The following is a 15,686-nucleotide window of genomic DNA, read 5'->3' on the forward strand; positions in this document are numbered from 1 at the left end:
AGGGAGCATGGTTTAAATGTGGTGCCTTCAGGAGCATGACAGAATCACAGAAAGGTTTGGTTTGGAAGGGACCTTAAAGATCATCCAGTCCCAGTCCCCCTGCTGTGGGCAGAGACACTTCCCACTACAGGTTGCTTAAAGGCCCATCCAACCTGGCCTTCAACACTTTCAGGGATGAAGCATCCACAAGGATGAAGCTTCTCTGGACAGCCTGTCCCAGTGTTACCTTCTCTGGGCTTGCTTCATGTCCGTGTTATCTTTATGTTGTGCCCTGCTCTTACCAAAGGTCTGTGGAAGCAATTTCCACAGCCCAGCATATTTAAAAAAAAAAAAAAATCAGGTAAGTTTCTTAAGAAAATTTTATGAAAAAATGGTTTTGTTTTCACTACTGGTAAAGTTTAGGCTATGCTTGAAGATTTCTAACCTTTTGGGGATTGAAATCTTGACAAAAGGAAAAACTGTGACCACTGTCTTTATTTGTGAAATCAAAATGCAACAAAATTAAAATAAGATGCAAGAGGTGGAAAGTACCGACAGCTGTTTCCCAGGCCCTAGCTAATGTTCTTCCTAATTTCAAGGGATGATTATGGACCAGGATTTTATTTACCTTACTTGGCAGTTTAGGGGATGTTAGAGAGATGATTCACAATAGGACAATCACTTATTCTAGTCAAAGTTCCTGACACTTCTGCTTTCCCATGGCAATTCAGTGCTTCTCATTTCTGTTTCTATATGAAGTCTGTGCTTGCTGGCATGTTGTCCCTATTGGAAGTCCTAGGCAGTCCTGCCTGAGATGTGGTTTTTTGTGATAGTTTTCTATCCTGTTGAGGTAGAGGAGGAAATACAGTGATTTCTATCACTTGAGCAAAGCAGGACTCAGCAAACTTGGAGATAGTCAGGTGACCTTCACCTTTTCATTGATAAATTTAAAATTGTCTTGCAAACAATCAAGATAGTAAATTATGTTTAAAGGCTGTGAATAATCTCAGACATTAAAAAAATCCAAACTGATGCGATTAATTGTTTTTTTTCTTCTTTTCTTTCCCCTATCCCCCACCCTTCTCTTCCAGCAACTGGAAGCAGCAGCTGCTCGTGCTGCTGAGGAGGAGAAGAAAAGGCTTCAGACTCAAGTTGAATTACAAGATCGCTTCAGTTTGGAGCTGGAGAGAGAAAAAATGGTGAGTAGTGCACGAGGGGGTTTGCTGCTATTACACATAGGGAGCCACGTGTTCAGCAAGGGTTTCCCTCACAGACAGCCACTGAAAGGATTCTACAGATTTTGCAGGAGGCTGGAGAATGGAATCTGTTGCATTTATTTGAGATGTGGGATTAAAATATTTTTACTGGTGAATTCAAATACTGGATCAGCTTGGCTACAATTTGTACAACATTCAAGGTTTAAATATGATTGGAAAATTGGGGAAAAATAGACTGTTTGAAGGATAAATGCAGACTGAAGTTCTCCTTGCAGTTTTCAGAGATAGAGAACCTGAGGCCAGTACTTGCTGTATGAATAAGCAAAATGAATCAGGCATAATCAAAATGCATTTTATGTGTTCCTAGAACTATTGGTTTTTTATGCTGTGTGTTCTTTTACAGTTATACACACACACAAATATAAAAAAATAAAGAAATATTGCTGCTTTACAATACGGTTACTATTCAGCTACACTGAGGATTCCCCAAAGAACTGATTTTCAGTCTTCAGGGGCTTTGTCAGGTTGTTCTGTTAGTTGGGGAAAAGAAGTAGAAAAAGTGGTGTGATGGGACATCTCAGGACATTAATGCACACAGTGCTGCTTTATGGGCTGAGCATGAATTCCTGAATACAGTCCCTTTCCGGGTCACTGGGATTTGGGTCAGCTGAGGGGAGCAGCCTGAAGACCAATGGGGCAGGACATGCCAGCCCCCTTTATCCAGTCTGTGCCTTCATCCAGAGACAGAAGTGTGTGAGATACACTGCTGCCAAGGGGGGAGTGAAAACAGTGCCATTAAAGCAGCCTGACCTTCATGTCTGGCCTCTCTACAACCCTTCTCTTCCTTCAGCTGTGTATCTGCAAACTAAGCAACAAGATCAAGCTGACTGAAGTTAGGTTTGAACCCCAGTAGAAATCCTGTGCTGCAGGAAGTAGGTCATTATAAGTAGCCTGTGTAATTATTTATTTTTTTTAAATGCTCTTAGTTCCACATCTGCAGATCTAGCCTCAATTTTATCAGTTCTGCTCTACAGTCAGCAGGAAAAAGTTTGTCTTTGAAAACACAGCCTGAGGGAAACCTGGCAATTCCTTTAAAAATTGGAAACCTGAGTTGAATGGTAGCTCATGTGTCCCAAATTTATCCTGCTAGGTAAGACAAAAAATGGAAGAGCAGGTTGCTCAGAAATCATCTGAACTGGAACAGTATTTACAAAGAGTACGTGAACTGGAAGAAATGTATAAACAGCTACAGGAGGCATTGGAGGATGAGAAACAGGCACGTCAAGATGAAGAGACTGTGAGGAAACTTCAGGCCAGGTATGGCTTTGGCCAGGTGGAAAAGTGTTTCAGTTCCCCCTGCCAACAGTGTGAGTACCTGTGCCCTGCTACTAATGACTGCTTGCCTCTTGGAATGGGCCTTCAAACACAGGACAGATTTTATTTTTCCTTAAGTTATGAAGGCTGAATCTGCTGTTGATGATTTTTAAAATATGTCTGATTAGCCTTTAGCAGAGGGCAAGCTCAGGAGTTTTGGAAAAGCAGGTGCATTTATTTTTCCATCAAGTGTTGTGCATGTCAGCATGTGAAAAACTGAGATCACTCTGTACAGGCTTTTCAGCTGTTTATTTTATAAAGCAGTATCTGTAAAAATTACTTTCTGCTGTATTTTATCACAGGTTTAAACTGGAATGATAAAGGGTTAAATTTCCTCTTACAGGGGCTTTGTGGAGTGTGGGTTTTTTCTTCATATTACTTAGTCCTTCTGAGACAATGAAGATAACTTATGCATGCCTGTTTCTTCTGGGGCTTTGTGTTGTGTATTTGTATTATTGACTACATTTTCTGAATAGCCCTTTGTAACAGTCAGACTGCTTGCACTGCTGACATGACACTGAAGGCAAGCCAACAAACAATAACTTTTTCCCTGCTTCCCAAGCTTTTTTAAAAACAATATTCTCTTTCCATTAAAAAAAAAAATTAATTAATTTGGCTTCCCTGCATAGATACAACTTACATTAAAGTGCATTTACCATCACAATCCCCATTGCAGATTGCTGGAAGAGGAGACAGCAAAGAGGGCTGAACTGGAAAAATGGCATTTGCAGCAGCAACAGACCATTCAGATGACAGAAGCAGAGAAGCAAGAGCTGGAAAACCAGAGAATGATGAAGGAACAGGCTCTTCAAGTGGCCATGGAGCAACTGAAACAACTTGAATTGGAAAGGAAGGAGGCTCTTGAGCAGTATGAGGTGAGCTGCTCTGGTCATCAACCTCTCATCCTTACCCATAGATTGAATTTGAAGTTCTTCAGTATTATGCTTCTTTAAGGGTTAGTATGGCACAAAAGTCATAATAGGTAGGATAGTTGGGTTGGTTGTTTTTTTCTTGTTTTTTTTTTTTTTTTCTAGTTTTTACTCTGTTTCTAGACTAGAAGATACTTTTGAGAAGAGGATCTGTTTCAGACACACCTCTGAACCTCTTTTATTTATTTTTGTTGCAATTTGCATGCAGACCAGCTCAGTCACATCCTGAAATACTCTGTACATTTTTCTTCTACAGCAGTCCCACTGCTGCCATAACTGGGTGCATTTTGCTTCTGAGGTGGTAATTCCTGCAGTATTTTGATGATCTCATGGCATAGTATTGTCTTCTACAGATGAAAAGTCAATGTGTTACTGTAGACACCTACTCCTCAAAAATGTGTTTAAGCACTGCATGGAGGTTGAGGATAGGTAGGAATTAGCTCAGATCTTCAGTGTGCAGCACTGCCTCGTGTCCCAAAAGCCAGACCTGCTCTCTGCTCTGCTGAGTGTTTTTGGGGAAGGTCAGTAACTGTTCATGGAAGAAATAAGAGCCAGAATCCAGCAAGTACAGAGGCTGAAGTGCTGCACACTGTCCAGGGCTGGAGAGGTGTTGATCCTGCATTTATTTAGGTCAGGAAAGAAAGCCTGGCTGGGTTTGTGTTTGACAGGGGAGGGTGTTTATGGGGTGAGCTCTGAAGGACAAGCTTGGCACAGAGCACAAATGCTGCAAGCAAGGGCCCAGCTGGGGTAGTGTGGCCACTTTACAACTTCCCAGGGTGGTGTTACATCTCACAGCACGCAAGATTGCTTCTGGCTAATACTTGACTCTTTTTTCAGGTGACATCTCAGGCTTTTTGTATGGGAAGCGTCATTTACTACTCCAGAGGAATTGCTGAATACAATAGACATCTAAAACCACACAAAAAAAAAACCCACAAAAATTATTTTAGAAATAATTACACATTCTAGCCTTCCATTTAGAATTGCCCAAAAGACTAGGCTGAAGAATGAAGACTAGCTTCATTACACAGCTACAGATTATCATAAAACCTTATTATTTTGGGATTCTGGTTTGACAACTTTTTTTTTTTTTTTTTTTTTTTTTTTTTTTTTTTTTTTTTTTTTGGAGGGATGGTGGTGGCTAAATTACTTAGGATGGTTCCACATTAAACAGAGGGCTGGGGGAAATAGCATGGTTCTGGCTTTTGGTTTAAAAGGTGTTGTACCTTTATATAAAAACAGAGTAAAGCTGTTGTTTTCAAGTGGGCTCTGTCTTATTTCAGGAGGTTAAGAAGAAGTTGGAAACAGCAGCTAACAACACCAAGAGTTGGAAAGATAAAGTAGCTCATCATGAGGGATTGATTCGACTAATAGAGCCAGGTGAGTTATCAATGGAAGAGTTACAAAAATATGTATTTATTCTGTCTCATGCACTTATATCACTTGGTGGTTTACTGAAGTCTGCCTTTTCCTGTAGTTTAGTGGTTTCACAGTAGCCTATAAATATCACCCTTTGTGACAACTGCTGATGGGAACTTCCAAGTTTTTACCTCTATTGGCCCTACTATAATGATTTTATTATCATTATTGTTTGTTTCTTTTATGTCTAAAACAAAGCAAGGATCAGCCTGAATGCTGCATTGTGGGAGTGTGATCTCCCTGTCAGAACTGCCTGTCTCAGGTCTTGCTCTCTGCCTTCTAGGCTGCAAGAATCCTCACTTAATCACAAACTGGGGCCCAGCTGCCTTCACTGAAGCTGAATTGGAGGAAAGACAAAGGAGCTGGAAAGGGAAGAAAGCCACTTCAGAGTGACAGTGGCAGCTGACACGTGGCCTGGAACAGGAGCCCACCTCCCTCGTTCTGCTTTGCACAGAGCAGCCTCTTGCTTACAAAGTTTAGTTTGCTCAGCAGGTTGGGCCTTTCTGCTCAGAAATGCTGTTTTACCACGCTGGAGGGTCTGCTCAGAGCTCAGCCATTCCAGTGGGTGGAGTCTGACAGGACGTGCTGTTTTCCCTCACTTTTCCAAGACTTTGCAACTGAAAGTTTGTATTGAAACGTAGCTTGTGACAGCCAGAGTTGTTCCTGTACTAGCCTGTAACAACCTGACAGCAGCTAACCAACCAGGCAGCATCACTTTCATTCCAGAAGGTGAGGGAAGCAGTTGTTCTGCTGGTTCAGTTTGGTATAATTTCAACCCAGGATTAATCAGTCCTGGAGGTTGTGTCCAGCTCTGAGATGGAGCATTACTTTTCCTTCCTCCTTTGACTTTTGCTCTGTCCCTCTGTTGCTCTCTGTACAGTGCTTAGTGCTCAAACACATTCCCTTGGCAAGGGGGGCTGGCATCAGTGGGTGCCTGCTGCCTGCTTGGATTTGGTGTCCTGTTTCCCTCTCTTTGCAGGAATCCAAGCAAAAGAACTGGAGATAGGCATATAGAAAACACTGCTGTAAGACATTTGGAAAAAGCAGTTGTGCAAGACTGTTTTTGTACTGTCTTATACTAGAGAAGTGCTAAATTAAGCCTTAAGAGTTCTCTTCATAGTTTAAAAGATGATGTTTTGGCTCACAGATTTCTGAAGCAGATCAATGGAAGGTGGTAGCACACACAGGGCAGCCTCTGTGTCAAGGCTGTTTTTGTGCAAGAAATCCGATAATAACATCCCATCATTTTTAGATGTGGCACTTCTGTCTTACTTTCAATTGGAGACCAGATTTTAAAAATGTAAGAGTTTTTTAAAATAGAAATTATAAATGTGTAGTGATAGTGCTTTAGGAAAAAAAAGTAATTCCTGTCAATAAAATAACTTCAGTCTTTCTAGTACCAAGGCTTCCCAAAGAGCCTGCTGTTGTGCCTTACCATTCTCTCCTGGGACAAAGTCAGTTATTTCTGTTCCTGTAGGGAATAGGAACTAGGCTGTGACTTTGCTTGCAGATCTCCCACACCAGCATTGCTCAGTAAAACAGGATTCCTGCCAACTTGTACAGACATTTTGAGATGCCCCCTCGAGGAGCAGGTGCCCACTGGAGAGGCTTGTGAACAGCTTTGACTGCACCCTGGCCATCCATCCCTCACCTGCTTGTCCGTTCAGCTGCAAGTTAAATTATTTCTAGTAAATAAGAAGTGAATTTTTTCAGGAGGATAAGCAGTGCCTTGGTGTGCAGCACTGTGATACTTGGGTCTTGGAAGAGCAGAAGCTGTACAGAAGTGGTGTTCAGATTTGGAAGTCATAAATAGCATTTTATTTGCCTATTAACTAAGACTCACTCAAATACTGAATCTTATCAGACATTTATGTTGTAGTTTTATCTTTATACTAATTGAAATCTTTAATGTTTCAGTAAACTGAGTGCTGATTAAAATGGCAGGAAAATCCAGGATCTTCCTATTTATACTCACTGTACAGGAAAACAGTAGTTCTTAAAATTGATAATAGTGCATTTTTTAAATTGATCACGTTTACAGGAGCAATGTGAATAAAAAACCCAACCACCTGTAATAGAATTACTAATGTACACAAGGTTAAACTTTGCTAAAGGAGCTGAAACAGTATTTGTAGCTACCAAACATCTTATGTGGAGAGCAGAAGGGGTATTCGGGCTAAACTTGTTTAATTTTTCTAACAGTCTTTATTTTGGACAATGTTTTTTTAAGAACACCAAATGATGCATGTTTTCATATTTTTTACTGTTCTTTAGAAATAGCTGTTTAATAAAGTAATGTAAAGTCATTTACATTTTGGAATTAATGGATGTCTTACTGCCTGGGTTTCTTTTGACCTATTGGAATTCAAAATCCAGCGAGTGTTGCATGGAAGTTTAGTGGTCAGATCAATGGCATGTTAAAGGCATAATAAATGTGGTGATCACATGATAACAGAAATAGACTTTGTTTTAGCAGCACTTCTGCTCTTAAATATTCATATTCAGTACTCCTTGCTGCAGCCTGGGGCAAGGGCAGAGCAGGCTCAGCAGAGAGCTGAGGACAGACACACAGCAGCCTCTCACAGTGTGTCAGCCCTGTCTGTCTGTCCGGCTGGCTGGCAGAAGAGGAAGTGAGATAACGTTCCTTTTAGTTTCGTGGTCCCTGCTTGCTCTGACAAAAAAGCTTTGTGTGAAGCCTTGCTCAGTAAAGCTGGGGGGAGTGGTTGGTTTAAAAATTAAACCATTTGCATGCTGAGCAAAAATGCCCCTTGAGAATGTGCCCCTTAGAGCGACACTGAGCAGCAGCCCCAGGGAGCACAGAGCCCTGGGTCACCCAGCTGATGGATTGGGGAGCATGGCAGTCTGCATCCCGCTGGGCCGGGGGTACTGCTCTGCTGGCCCACAGACCAACGAGCCTGCTCATGGTCAGGACATCCCCGCTGAACTGGGATTAGGGATGCCCTAACTACACCTCAGCTTTCACAGAGGCCAGGGGAAAGCTGTGGCTGCTGTTCCTGAACCCTTAGGAAATTCACTGGAGGGCTCAGCCCACTTGTCTGCCAGACTGAGGTTTCATTTACCTGCTGCTGCTGGAACAGACCTGCGAACCACAACCCCAGTACCGTGCTGTTCCCTCTAAAAACAGGATGGGGTTTGGTTTAGGGGTTTTCTTTGTTGGTTTTTTTTTTTTTTTTTTCCTGTGACCATTTTATGGAGCTGATTGATGAGCTGTGCTCACTGGATCACACATTCCCAAACTGTAACAGGCTGGCTTCCAGCAGCTCATCTTACTCCTGCTCATTTCACGGTCCTGCATGAACAGCCCCAAAAGCAAAGCCCCTGCAGAGGAAAGGAACAGTGTCCTAGGACAGAATCTGTATCTGGGCAGGTGGGGAATTGGAAGCAGGTGATCATTAAGGTCCAAAAGAAGCACCTGTTTGGCCCTGTTAATGGCAGGGGGATTGGAAGCAGGTGATCATCAAGGTCCCTTCCAACCCGGCCATCCTGGGATCCTCTGTCTCAGTCATGCAGAACACCTGGAACGAGATCTGCACCATCCCCTCAGTGAAAGCGAACCGAAAACAACTGCTCTGATTTTAATCTCAAATACGTGAAGCAGCTACGTAAACAAATTTTGAGCAAACCAGTGCAGAGCCAGGAAAGGGGATATCTGCTTCGAGGCAAGAGGCCATTATTTGTTCCCAAAGGAAGAGGTGCTGGAGGGCGGCAGATGTGTCATACACTTGTCCTCTGAGAATGGCATTACTTGCTGGTTACTTGATAATTGTATGTTGATAAGTGACTCTGCTTTTGTTTTGTTTTTCGTGGGGTTTTTTTGTTGGGTTTTTGTTGGTTTTGGTGTTTTTTTTTTTTTTGTTTGTTTGTTTTTAACCAAATCCTTCGGGGTCGCTGCGGCAGCTCCGGCTGTCCCCGCCGGGACCGGGGCGCGCCGGGGCTGCCTCATCGCCGGGCTCCGGCTGCCACCTCGTGGTGGCCCAGCCCCGCGTCCCTCGGCGGAGATCCCGCGGTGTTCCCGGCTCCGGAGGTGTCCCGGGACAGCCGCCCTGGCGCTGCTTCCCCTGCCGGCGGCGGGAGCCTGGGAAAAGCGCCCTGCCGCCACCTCCCTGCCGTGCCGCAGCTCCGTCCCTGCTCCAGGAGCCCGCTGGGCTCCTCTGCCAGCTCAGGGTGCCCACAGACATCCCGTCAGCCTAGGGGGAATTTTTTTTTTTTTTGTCACCACGGGCTTGTGAACTAATTCAGACGTATTTAATTAGTGCGAGGGAAGTACTTCCCTGCAAACAGCCTTTGCCCCGAGGCTGCAGGAGCGCGCCGAGGATGTGCTCAGCATCACGTACTCCCCTTTTGGGAGCAGGGCTCGGGCTCTTCCCTTCCAGCCACGCACGGTGTGTGAGGAGAGGGTACCACCTCATGTGGCCCTGAGGGCCAAAATAAAGTGCAAACAGAAACTTGGCGACACTTCGTGAAGTTAGAGGTTACTGTGGTTTCCACACCTTTAACTGTGAGCTGCGACTGCCTGGAAATGGCAGGACTGAAAAGTGCAGAAAAGCACTGTCTTGACTGGCTTCCTGGGCGTGTCAAAATCCTTCTCAAAAAGGGAAAGGCCAGTGGTTGTTTTAACAAATAAGATGAAATGATATTTGACAAATGTAGCTGCATCTCACCTCCGGAAGAAATTAAAATTGGAATGGTGTGATGCAGAACAGTTAAATTGGAAACATGCTGAAAGGCTGTGAGAGGGAAATTTAATGAGGCAGGTTTTAACCTGTGTGCACAATCCTGGAAGAACCACTTGACAAGAGCCCTTCTCTTGCCTTTTTCCTCATATTTTAGCCTAATTGACAGAGGAAATGTAAAAGGATATCACCAGCAGGGTCAGAGGAAAGTCCATGGCAGACTGAACTGAATATTGATGACAAGAAAAAAAAAAATCACGATCTCCAGCACAAATGCACTCACTTCTCCCCATCAACCATTACTTTAAATCCCTTAATTAATAAAACTACAAAAAAACAAAACAAAACAAAAAAAAAAAAAACAAAAAAACAAAAAAAAAAAAAAAACCAAAAAAAAAAAAACAAAACCCTTTCTACTCTACACTAATGCTCATAGCTCACATCACTCTTCTGCCTACCAAAGGGGCTTGATGTAGCACCAGCTTTGCACACAGTTGTTAAAGTAATTGCTAATTAATAGAGCTGCTTGCTGTGGCTGCAGCAGACAAAGGCCTTTAACAGGATCCAGGTACAATGTCTTCATGCAAACACTCACCTGCTGTCACTCTTGTTGTTATGTTATTCTTGAGCACACCTTGATATCTCAGATGGGATTGAAAGCTCAGGCTCAGGCACAGACATGAGACAGTTGCAAAAGCAGCCTGGACTTGGTGTTGACATAAATTAGCTGTTTCAATGCCTACCTCAGCATGGAGATTTCTCACTCTAAAGAGGCTTGTGCAGCTCAATCATGATTCAAGGTGCAAGTGCGGGGGACATGCAGGTCCTCTGGGGCACTGGTTCCTCAGTCCTGAGTAAAAAAGAAAAAACCAAAACAAACCACACTTAAAAAACTTATTTATGGTCAGACTTTGCTTAGACATTTTCAAAAAGTCCCTCTCACACTGGGGCTGAATTTTTGCATTTGGAGCCCTGCAAAGTTGTGTTCTCTGAACCATTTCCTTGGCTAGTGGCACTTTGGGCCATTTAGTCTCTCCAAGCCATGAAGTCAACCACCACATCTCTCTGTGAGGGTAGAGCGTGCTCCATTTTCCAGCCAGGCTTTCCTCCCTGCCAGAAAGATCCATGTGGCCATGGACTGCTTATTCCCAGACAGGAGGTGGGAAATAATGGGAGCAGGGTACAGCCTGCTCCCACCCATGCTGCCACCAAAAGCTGAGTGTTGTGTCACTGCTCCCTGTGGGGATGGAGGTGGCACTTTCTGTGTTTGCTGGTTTGCTTTAGATGGCCATTGCCTGCCTGTGAAGGATGCACGAGGGTTTCTGCTGACCCATGGAGCTTCCTGGGGAGATGGCTCGTCCAAAACAACCAACACGCCAAGGCTGGTCTCACATGACAGCTGCCTGTGGCTGCTGTGGCAAAAGAAAGTCACCTGCCTGTGCTCCAGCACGCACTCCTCACTGTCACCATTACAGATGGCAAGTGCCAAGCCCATAGCTGCTCTCAGCCACCTCCAGCCAGCAAATCCTTCCTGCTACAGGAGAAAATCCAGAGGATGCATTCCTTGAAATCATACTTCAAGGAAGGGTGCAGGCATGGGGTATGAGAACCAGCCTACCAGAGGGGAAGGGGACAAGGAAACACCACCAGGTGCTGGGCACCCGTGCTGGGCACCCATCAGCCAGGGACCAGCCCTGCGCAGCTCCGAGGCAGCTCTGCTGTGCCCTTGCCCGGCTCTGAGCACTCCTTGCCACTGGTGTCCCTGGGCTGCAGGCAAACTCGGGGTGCTGTGTGCTGTGTGCCGGGTGCTGTGTGCTGTGTGCTGGGTGCTGTGTGCTGGGTGCTGTGTGCTGGCTGCTGTGTGCTGGGTGCTGTGTGCTGTGTGCTGTGTGCTGGGTGCTGGGTGCTGTGTGCTGTGTTCTGGGTGCTGGGTGCCGGGTGCCGGGTGCTGGGTGCTGGGTGCTGTGTGCTGTGTGCTGGGTGCTGTGTGCTGGGTGCTGGGTGCCGGGTGCCGGGTGCTGGGTGCTGGGTGCTGTGTGCTGTGTGCTGTGTGCTGTGTGCTGGGTGCTGTGTGCTGGGTGCTGTGTGCTGTGTTCTGGGTGCTGGGTGCTGTGTGCCGGGTGCTGTGTGCTGGGTTCTGGGTGCTGTGTGCTGTGTGCTGGGTGCTGTGTGCCGGGTGCTGTGTGCTGGGTGCTGTGTGCTGGGTGCTGGGTGCTGGGTGCTGTGTGCTGGGTGCTGTGTGCTGGCACAGCGAGCTCCCGGGGCAGCGCCGAGCCCGGGCAGTCTCTGCCGGTCCAGGGAGCGTCTGCTGAGCCCACAGCCCCTCCAGGGCAGCGGAGCTGCACAGCCGCTGCTGCTCTTCCAGCTTCCCATTCTTTTCTCATTTTCATCTCGCCCCTCCTGACCAGCCCCAAGCCCCTACATGCCGAAGCAGGGTGAGAAGACTGACACGATTTTTCCAAAGCCCCCGGCGAGTCGTGGGACCCGCAGCCCAGGGCTCCGCCAGCTCCTGCCCCGGCAGGCCGGCCGGGCAGCGGCACCCCCAGAGACGGGGAGAACAATAAGGAATACCAGATCTGCCGCAGGAATGCGGGAGATACCGTGGCGGGGGGCCCCGAGAGTCTGGGCAGCATTTGCTCACGGCTTGGCCGCAGCCCAGGGGATGGCACTCGGGCCGCGCTGTCGCCGGCCGCCGTGGCGGGGGATGCGCGGGGGATGCGCGGGGGATGCGCGGGGGGATGCGCGGGGGATGCGCGGGGGATGAGCGGGGGATGCGCGGGGGATGAGCGGGGGATGCGCGGGGGATGAGCGGGGGATGCGCGGGGGATGCGCGGGGGATGAGCGGGGGATGCGCGGGGGATGCGCGGGGGATGAGCGGGGGATGCGCGGGGGATGAGCGGGCCCCCCCGGGCGCCGGACAGCAGATGGCAGCCGGACACCGCCGCACGGCCCCGGAGAGGCCGGGAGCACGGCCCCGCTCGGCAGGCTCCTAATGAATCACATGTGCGGATCCCGCCCGGGGATGCGGCTCCGCGCGGGGGTTCCACGGGGCCGGCCCCACGCTCCGAGCCGCGTCACTCGTGTACGTGCAGCACCGCACCGCTGCTGCTCCGCCACAAACCCACACCCAACAGCGGCCAAAACCTCTGCCCGGGGCTGCGCCGGCTCCCGGGGAGGGAGGGAGAGGGCCGGGCAGAGGATGACAGCACAGCTGGGCACCGCAGCTCGGGGGCCCACCCCAGGGTGGGCAGCCGCGATGCCCGCTCCCCCTTGGGACACGCTGGTCACCCCGAGCTGCTCGGGGGACTGAAACCAGCGGCTGCACCCGCCGCTGCCAAGGCCTGACACGCCAATTAGAGAGTCATTACTCTGTTGAGTAACATTTTCCCTCAGTGCCTTAGGAACTTTAACCCAATTTTGAAATATAGGGGAGGCTAAGTTGGATTACCTTAGCTCAACTACTCGTGTCATAAGCCCTTGAGAAGTGGGACTGGAGGTTTTTCCCCCCTCCAGAAACTTTTGTTGGCTCAAAAAATCCTTGTTTTTTTCTTAGCTCAGACACCAAGAGGGGGAGTTTTCAACTTCCAAAAATAAATCAAAGACACCATGATGCCTGCAGGGTATTTGTTTCTCCATAGGAACGTGAACCTGGTGGTTTAGTTTAAGAGAGGCTAAGCTAACTCTCACATTTTCTACATTCCTCTTTTTCCTGATAGATCAAGATCGACAGGTTTGAACTGTTGTTTTAATGAAAACCTACTACTCCTGAGAGGGTTTCCTGTTTTAGAAAGATGATCTTCCAGAGCTACAAAATTCCAAACAATTTGACTTGCTATCACCTTCGTCAGGTCCCTTAACCTCCTTGTGCCTCTGCTGGGCATTGATGAAAGATGGGTGATCTTTACCCATTAAAAAAGCACACAGACATCTGCAAAGTAGTAAACTGTCCCCGAAATGAGGGTTCATTAAGTGATACTCTGAACCTGTGCTCACCAGGTGCACATCAGAGCTTGCTGAGTGAGGCCTGGAAAACACAAATTATACCAGGGCACTACCAGAGCTCCGTGGCATCAGCCCCTGCCAGCCCCTTGCAGTGTCACCTCCAGCTCCTCCACCTTTATTCCTGATCCCTGTCAGCGAGAAAACCTCCTTGGAGCTCTTGGGTAACAACCACAAATTGAAGCAGCCTTTAGCCTCTAATTAACTGGAGTTAAATCACCACTCATCTACCCCCAAAGTTTAATGGAAATTAGGCCAGCACTCCAGCCAAGCCCTCTTTTGTCATCTCATTCAAGCTGCTGAATCAATTCCAGGTAGGTTTTCCCCTCCTCTGTGCATGTGGAGCCCTGACAACACTCTGGGGTAAATCTAAACATGACCAACCTCAACAATGCACCTCTGGAGAGTTTTCAGAGCTTAAGCTCTGCATCTCAGAGCAAGTATGGGGTAGGTGCAAATCCCTTGTTGAAGGTTCAAGTATTTGTTTTAAAGTCACAAGTATGACAGGACTCCCTGAATAAATTTTTGGTCCAGGAAACTGAACTTCAGCTCCCAGTTTTGTTAATTCTGCAATCCAAAATATTTTCTTTGCTGTTTTTTTTTCTTGACTTTTAAAGGCAATTAGGATTTTCCAACTGTTCTAACAATTTAGAAGCTCTAATATGTAAAAACACTTTCTTGTGTTACAAAGTTTCTCCAAATTGTAAAACGCATTACAGAGGGGAGGGAGCCAGCCCCACGTACACTGTTTGGGCTGCTCTGCTGGCAGAAAATGACCACTGGCAGCACTCAAAGCATGGAAAAAAGACTTATCACCCAGATCCTTCAAACAGTCAAAACCGCCTTAGCTGGGCAAACCGGCCCTGATTTCTCAGCACTAATCCCTGGAGGTACAGGTCTGTTGACGTCAAGGCTGCTGTGGTTATTGCAGGGCTCACAGCCCTGCAAACATTCTGTCTGCAAGCCCCAGTCCAGCCCACTGCACAGAAAAGCTCTTCAAAAGCTTCTGATAGGGACAGCTGGGACATGGGAATGTCGAGGGCTCTCAACACCTCCCCGCTCACCTGCTCCATCTGTGCAGCCAATGGTTTTAGGGATCTTTGAAAGTCACACTTCAAGAAGCCAGTTGCTTGACTCAGAAATCCTCCTGGAACATTGCTGCTTCCTGTCTGAGCTCCTCTTTTAAAGCCAGGTTTTCTGCCTGCTATCTGAAAGAAGCCTATAAAAAAAGAAGACAACAAAGCTCAGGAAAACACTTATCTGACATGTAGAAGCTCACAGGTGCAACAGGAAGGAATGCACATGCCCATCAGGAAAATGGGAAAGGCATTAATGATTTTCAAAGCTAGACTCTCACTTGTAATTTTTCCCTGGCTATTATTTTTTAAAGATGTGAGGACTCCTTTTATCAGGGAATGTTTCCTGGAAAGTTCTTGCAGAAAGAGCTTTTTTTTTTTTTAAATCCCTTTACATTTCAGGTACGTGAAGCACTTCATAAGCTGTTCCCTGAGTACTGCTCAAGGGCAGGAGTCATTGGGATTTTGGGGTATGCTGAGATTTCTCAGCTTGCTGGAGGAGCTGGAGCAGAGCCAGCAGCTGTGAGGAACCAGCCCTGTGCTGGTGGTGGGATGGCACATCCCTGCCCCACGGAGCTGCCAGGGAGCTGCTTCCTTCTGGATGCAGAGCTGCATGTGGGCTCATTTTCTTCTTTCCCCTGTTCTGCAGTGCAGACATCCCCCGGGGTCCCAAAACTGCAGGATGATAAAACTCATCCTTCCTTCTGGCCCGAATCCTGGACAGACATGTGCACACGCTTAGTGCTGAGCATGTGAGTAGCAACACCAATCTCCATGGAGCAATCCACATGCTTGAGCCTCTGCACATTTGGGAGCGGGGAGAGGAGGACACTGGGTTCTCTGCTTGCCTGTTTTACATACCACTCCTGGAGATCCCACCCAAAAGAGAGCCGCGCAGCAGGACGGCGCTGAGCTATACAGCTATTTTTATTTCCATCTCTCGTGGCCTTGCTGAGACCTGCTATGAATTATCTGGGATATCACACCCCAGACGAGTCC

The 15,686-nt window shown here is 47.1% G+C and overlaps 1 protein-coding gene across 1 annotated transcript in view; it reads left to right on the forward strand.

Moving 5' to 3' along the window:
- The window catches only part of SWAP70 (switching B cell complex subunit SWAP70), a 35,910-nt gene extending 28,686 nt beyond the window's left edge, over window positions 1–7,224 (forward strand). The window contains exons 8-12 of the mRNA XM_021529474.3: window positions 1,071–1,178; window positions 2,347–2,513; window positions 3,247–3,445; window positions 4,783–4,879; window positions 5,202–7,224. Coding sequence (XP_021385149.1) covers window positions 1,071–1,178; window positions 2,347–2,513; window positions 3,247–3,445; window positions 4,783–4,879; window positions 5,202–5,311 — 681 coding nt within the window. The 3' untranslated portion in view covers window positions 5,312–7,224. The remainder of the gene's footprint in view (window positions 1–1,070; window positions 1,179–2,346; window positions 2,514–3,246; window positions 3,446–4,782; window positions 4,880–5,201) is intronic.
- The last annotated feature ends 8,462 nt before the right edge of the window (window positions 7,225–15,686 follow it).

The sequence above is a fragment of the Lonchura striata genome, chromosome 6, assembly GCF_046129695.1.
Source record: "Lonchura striata isolate bLonStr1 chromosome 6, bLonStr1.mat, whole genome shotgun sequence".
NCBI classification, from domain to species: Eukaryota; Metazoa; Chordata; class Aves; order Passeriformes; family Estrildidae; genus Lonchura; species Lonchura striata.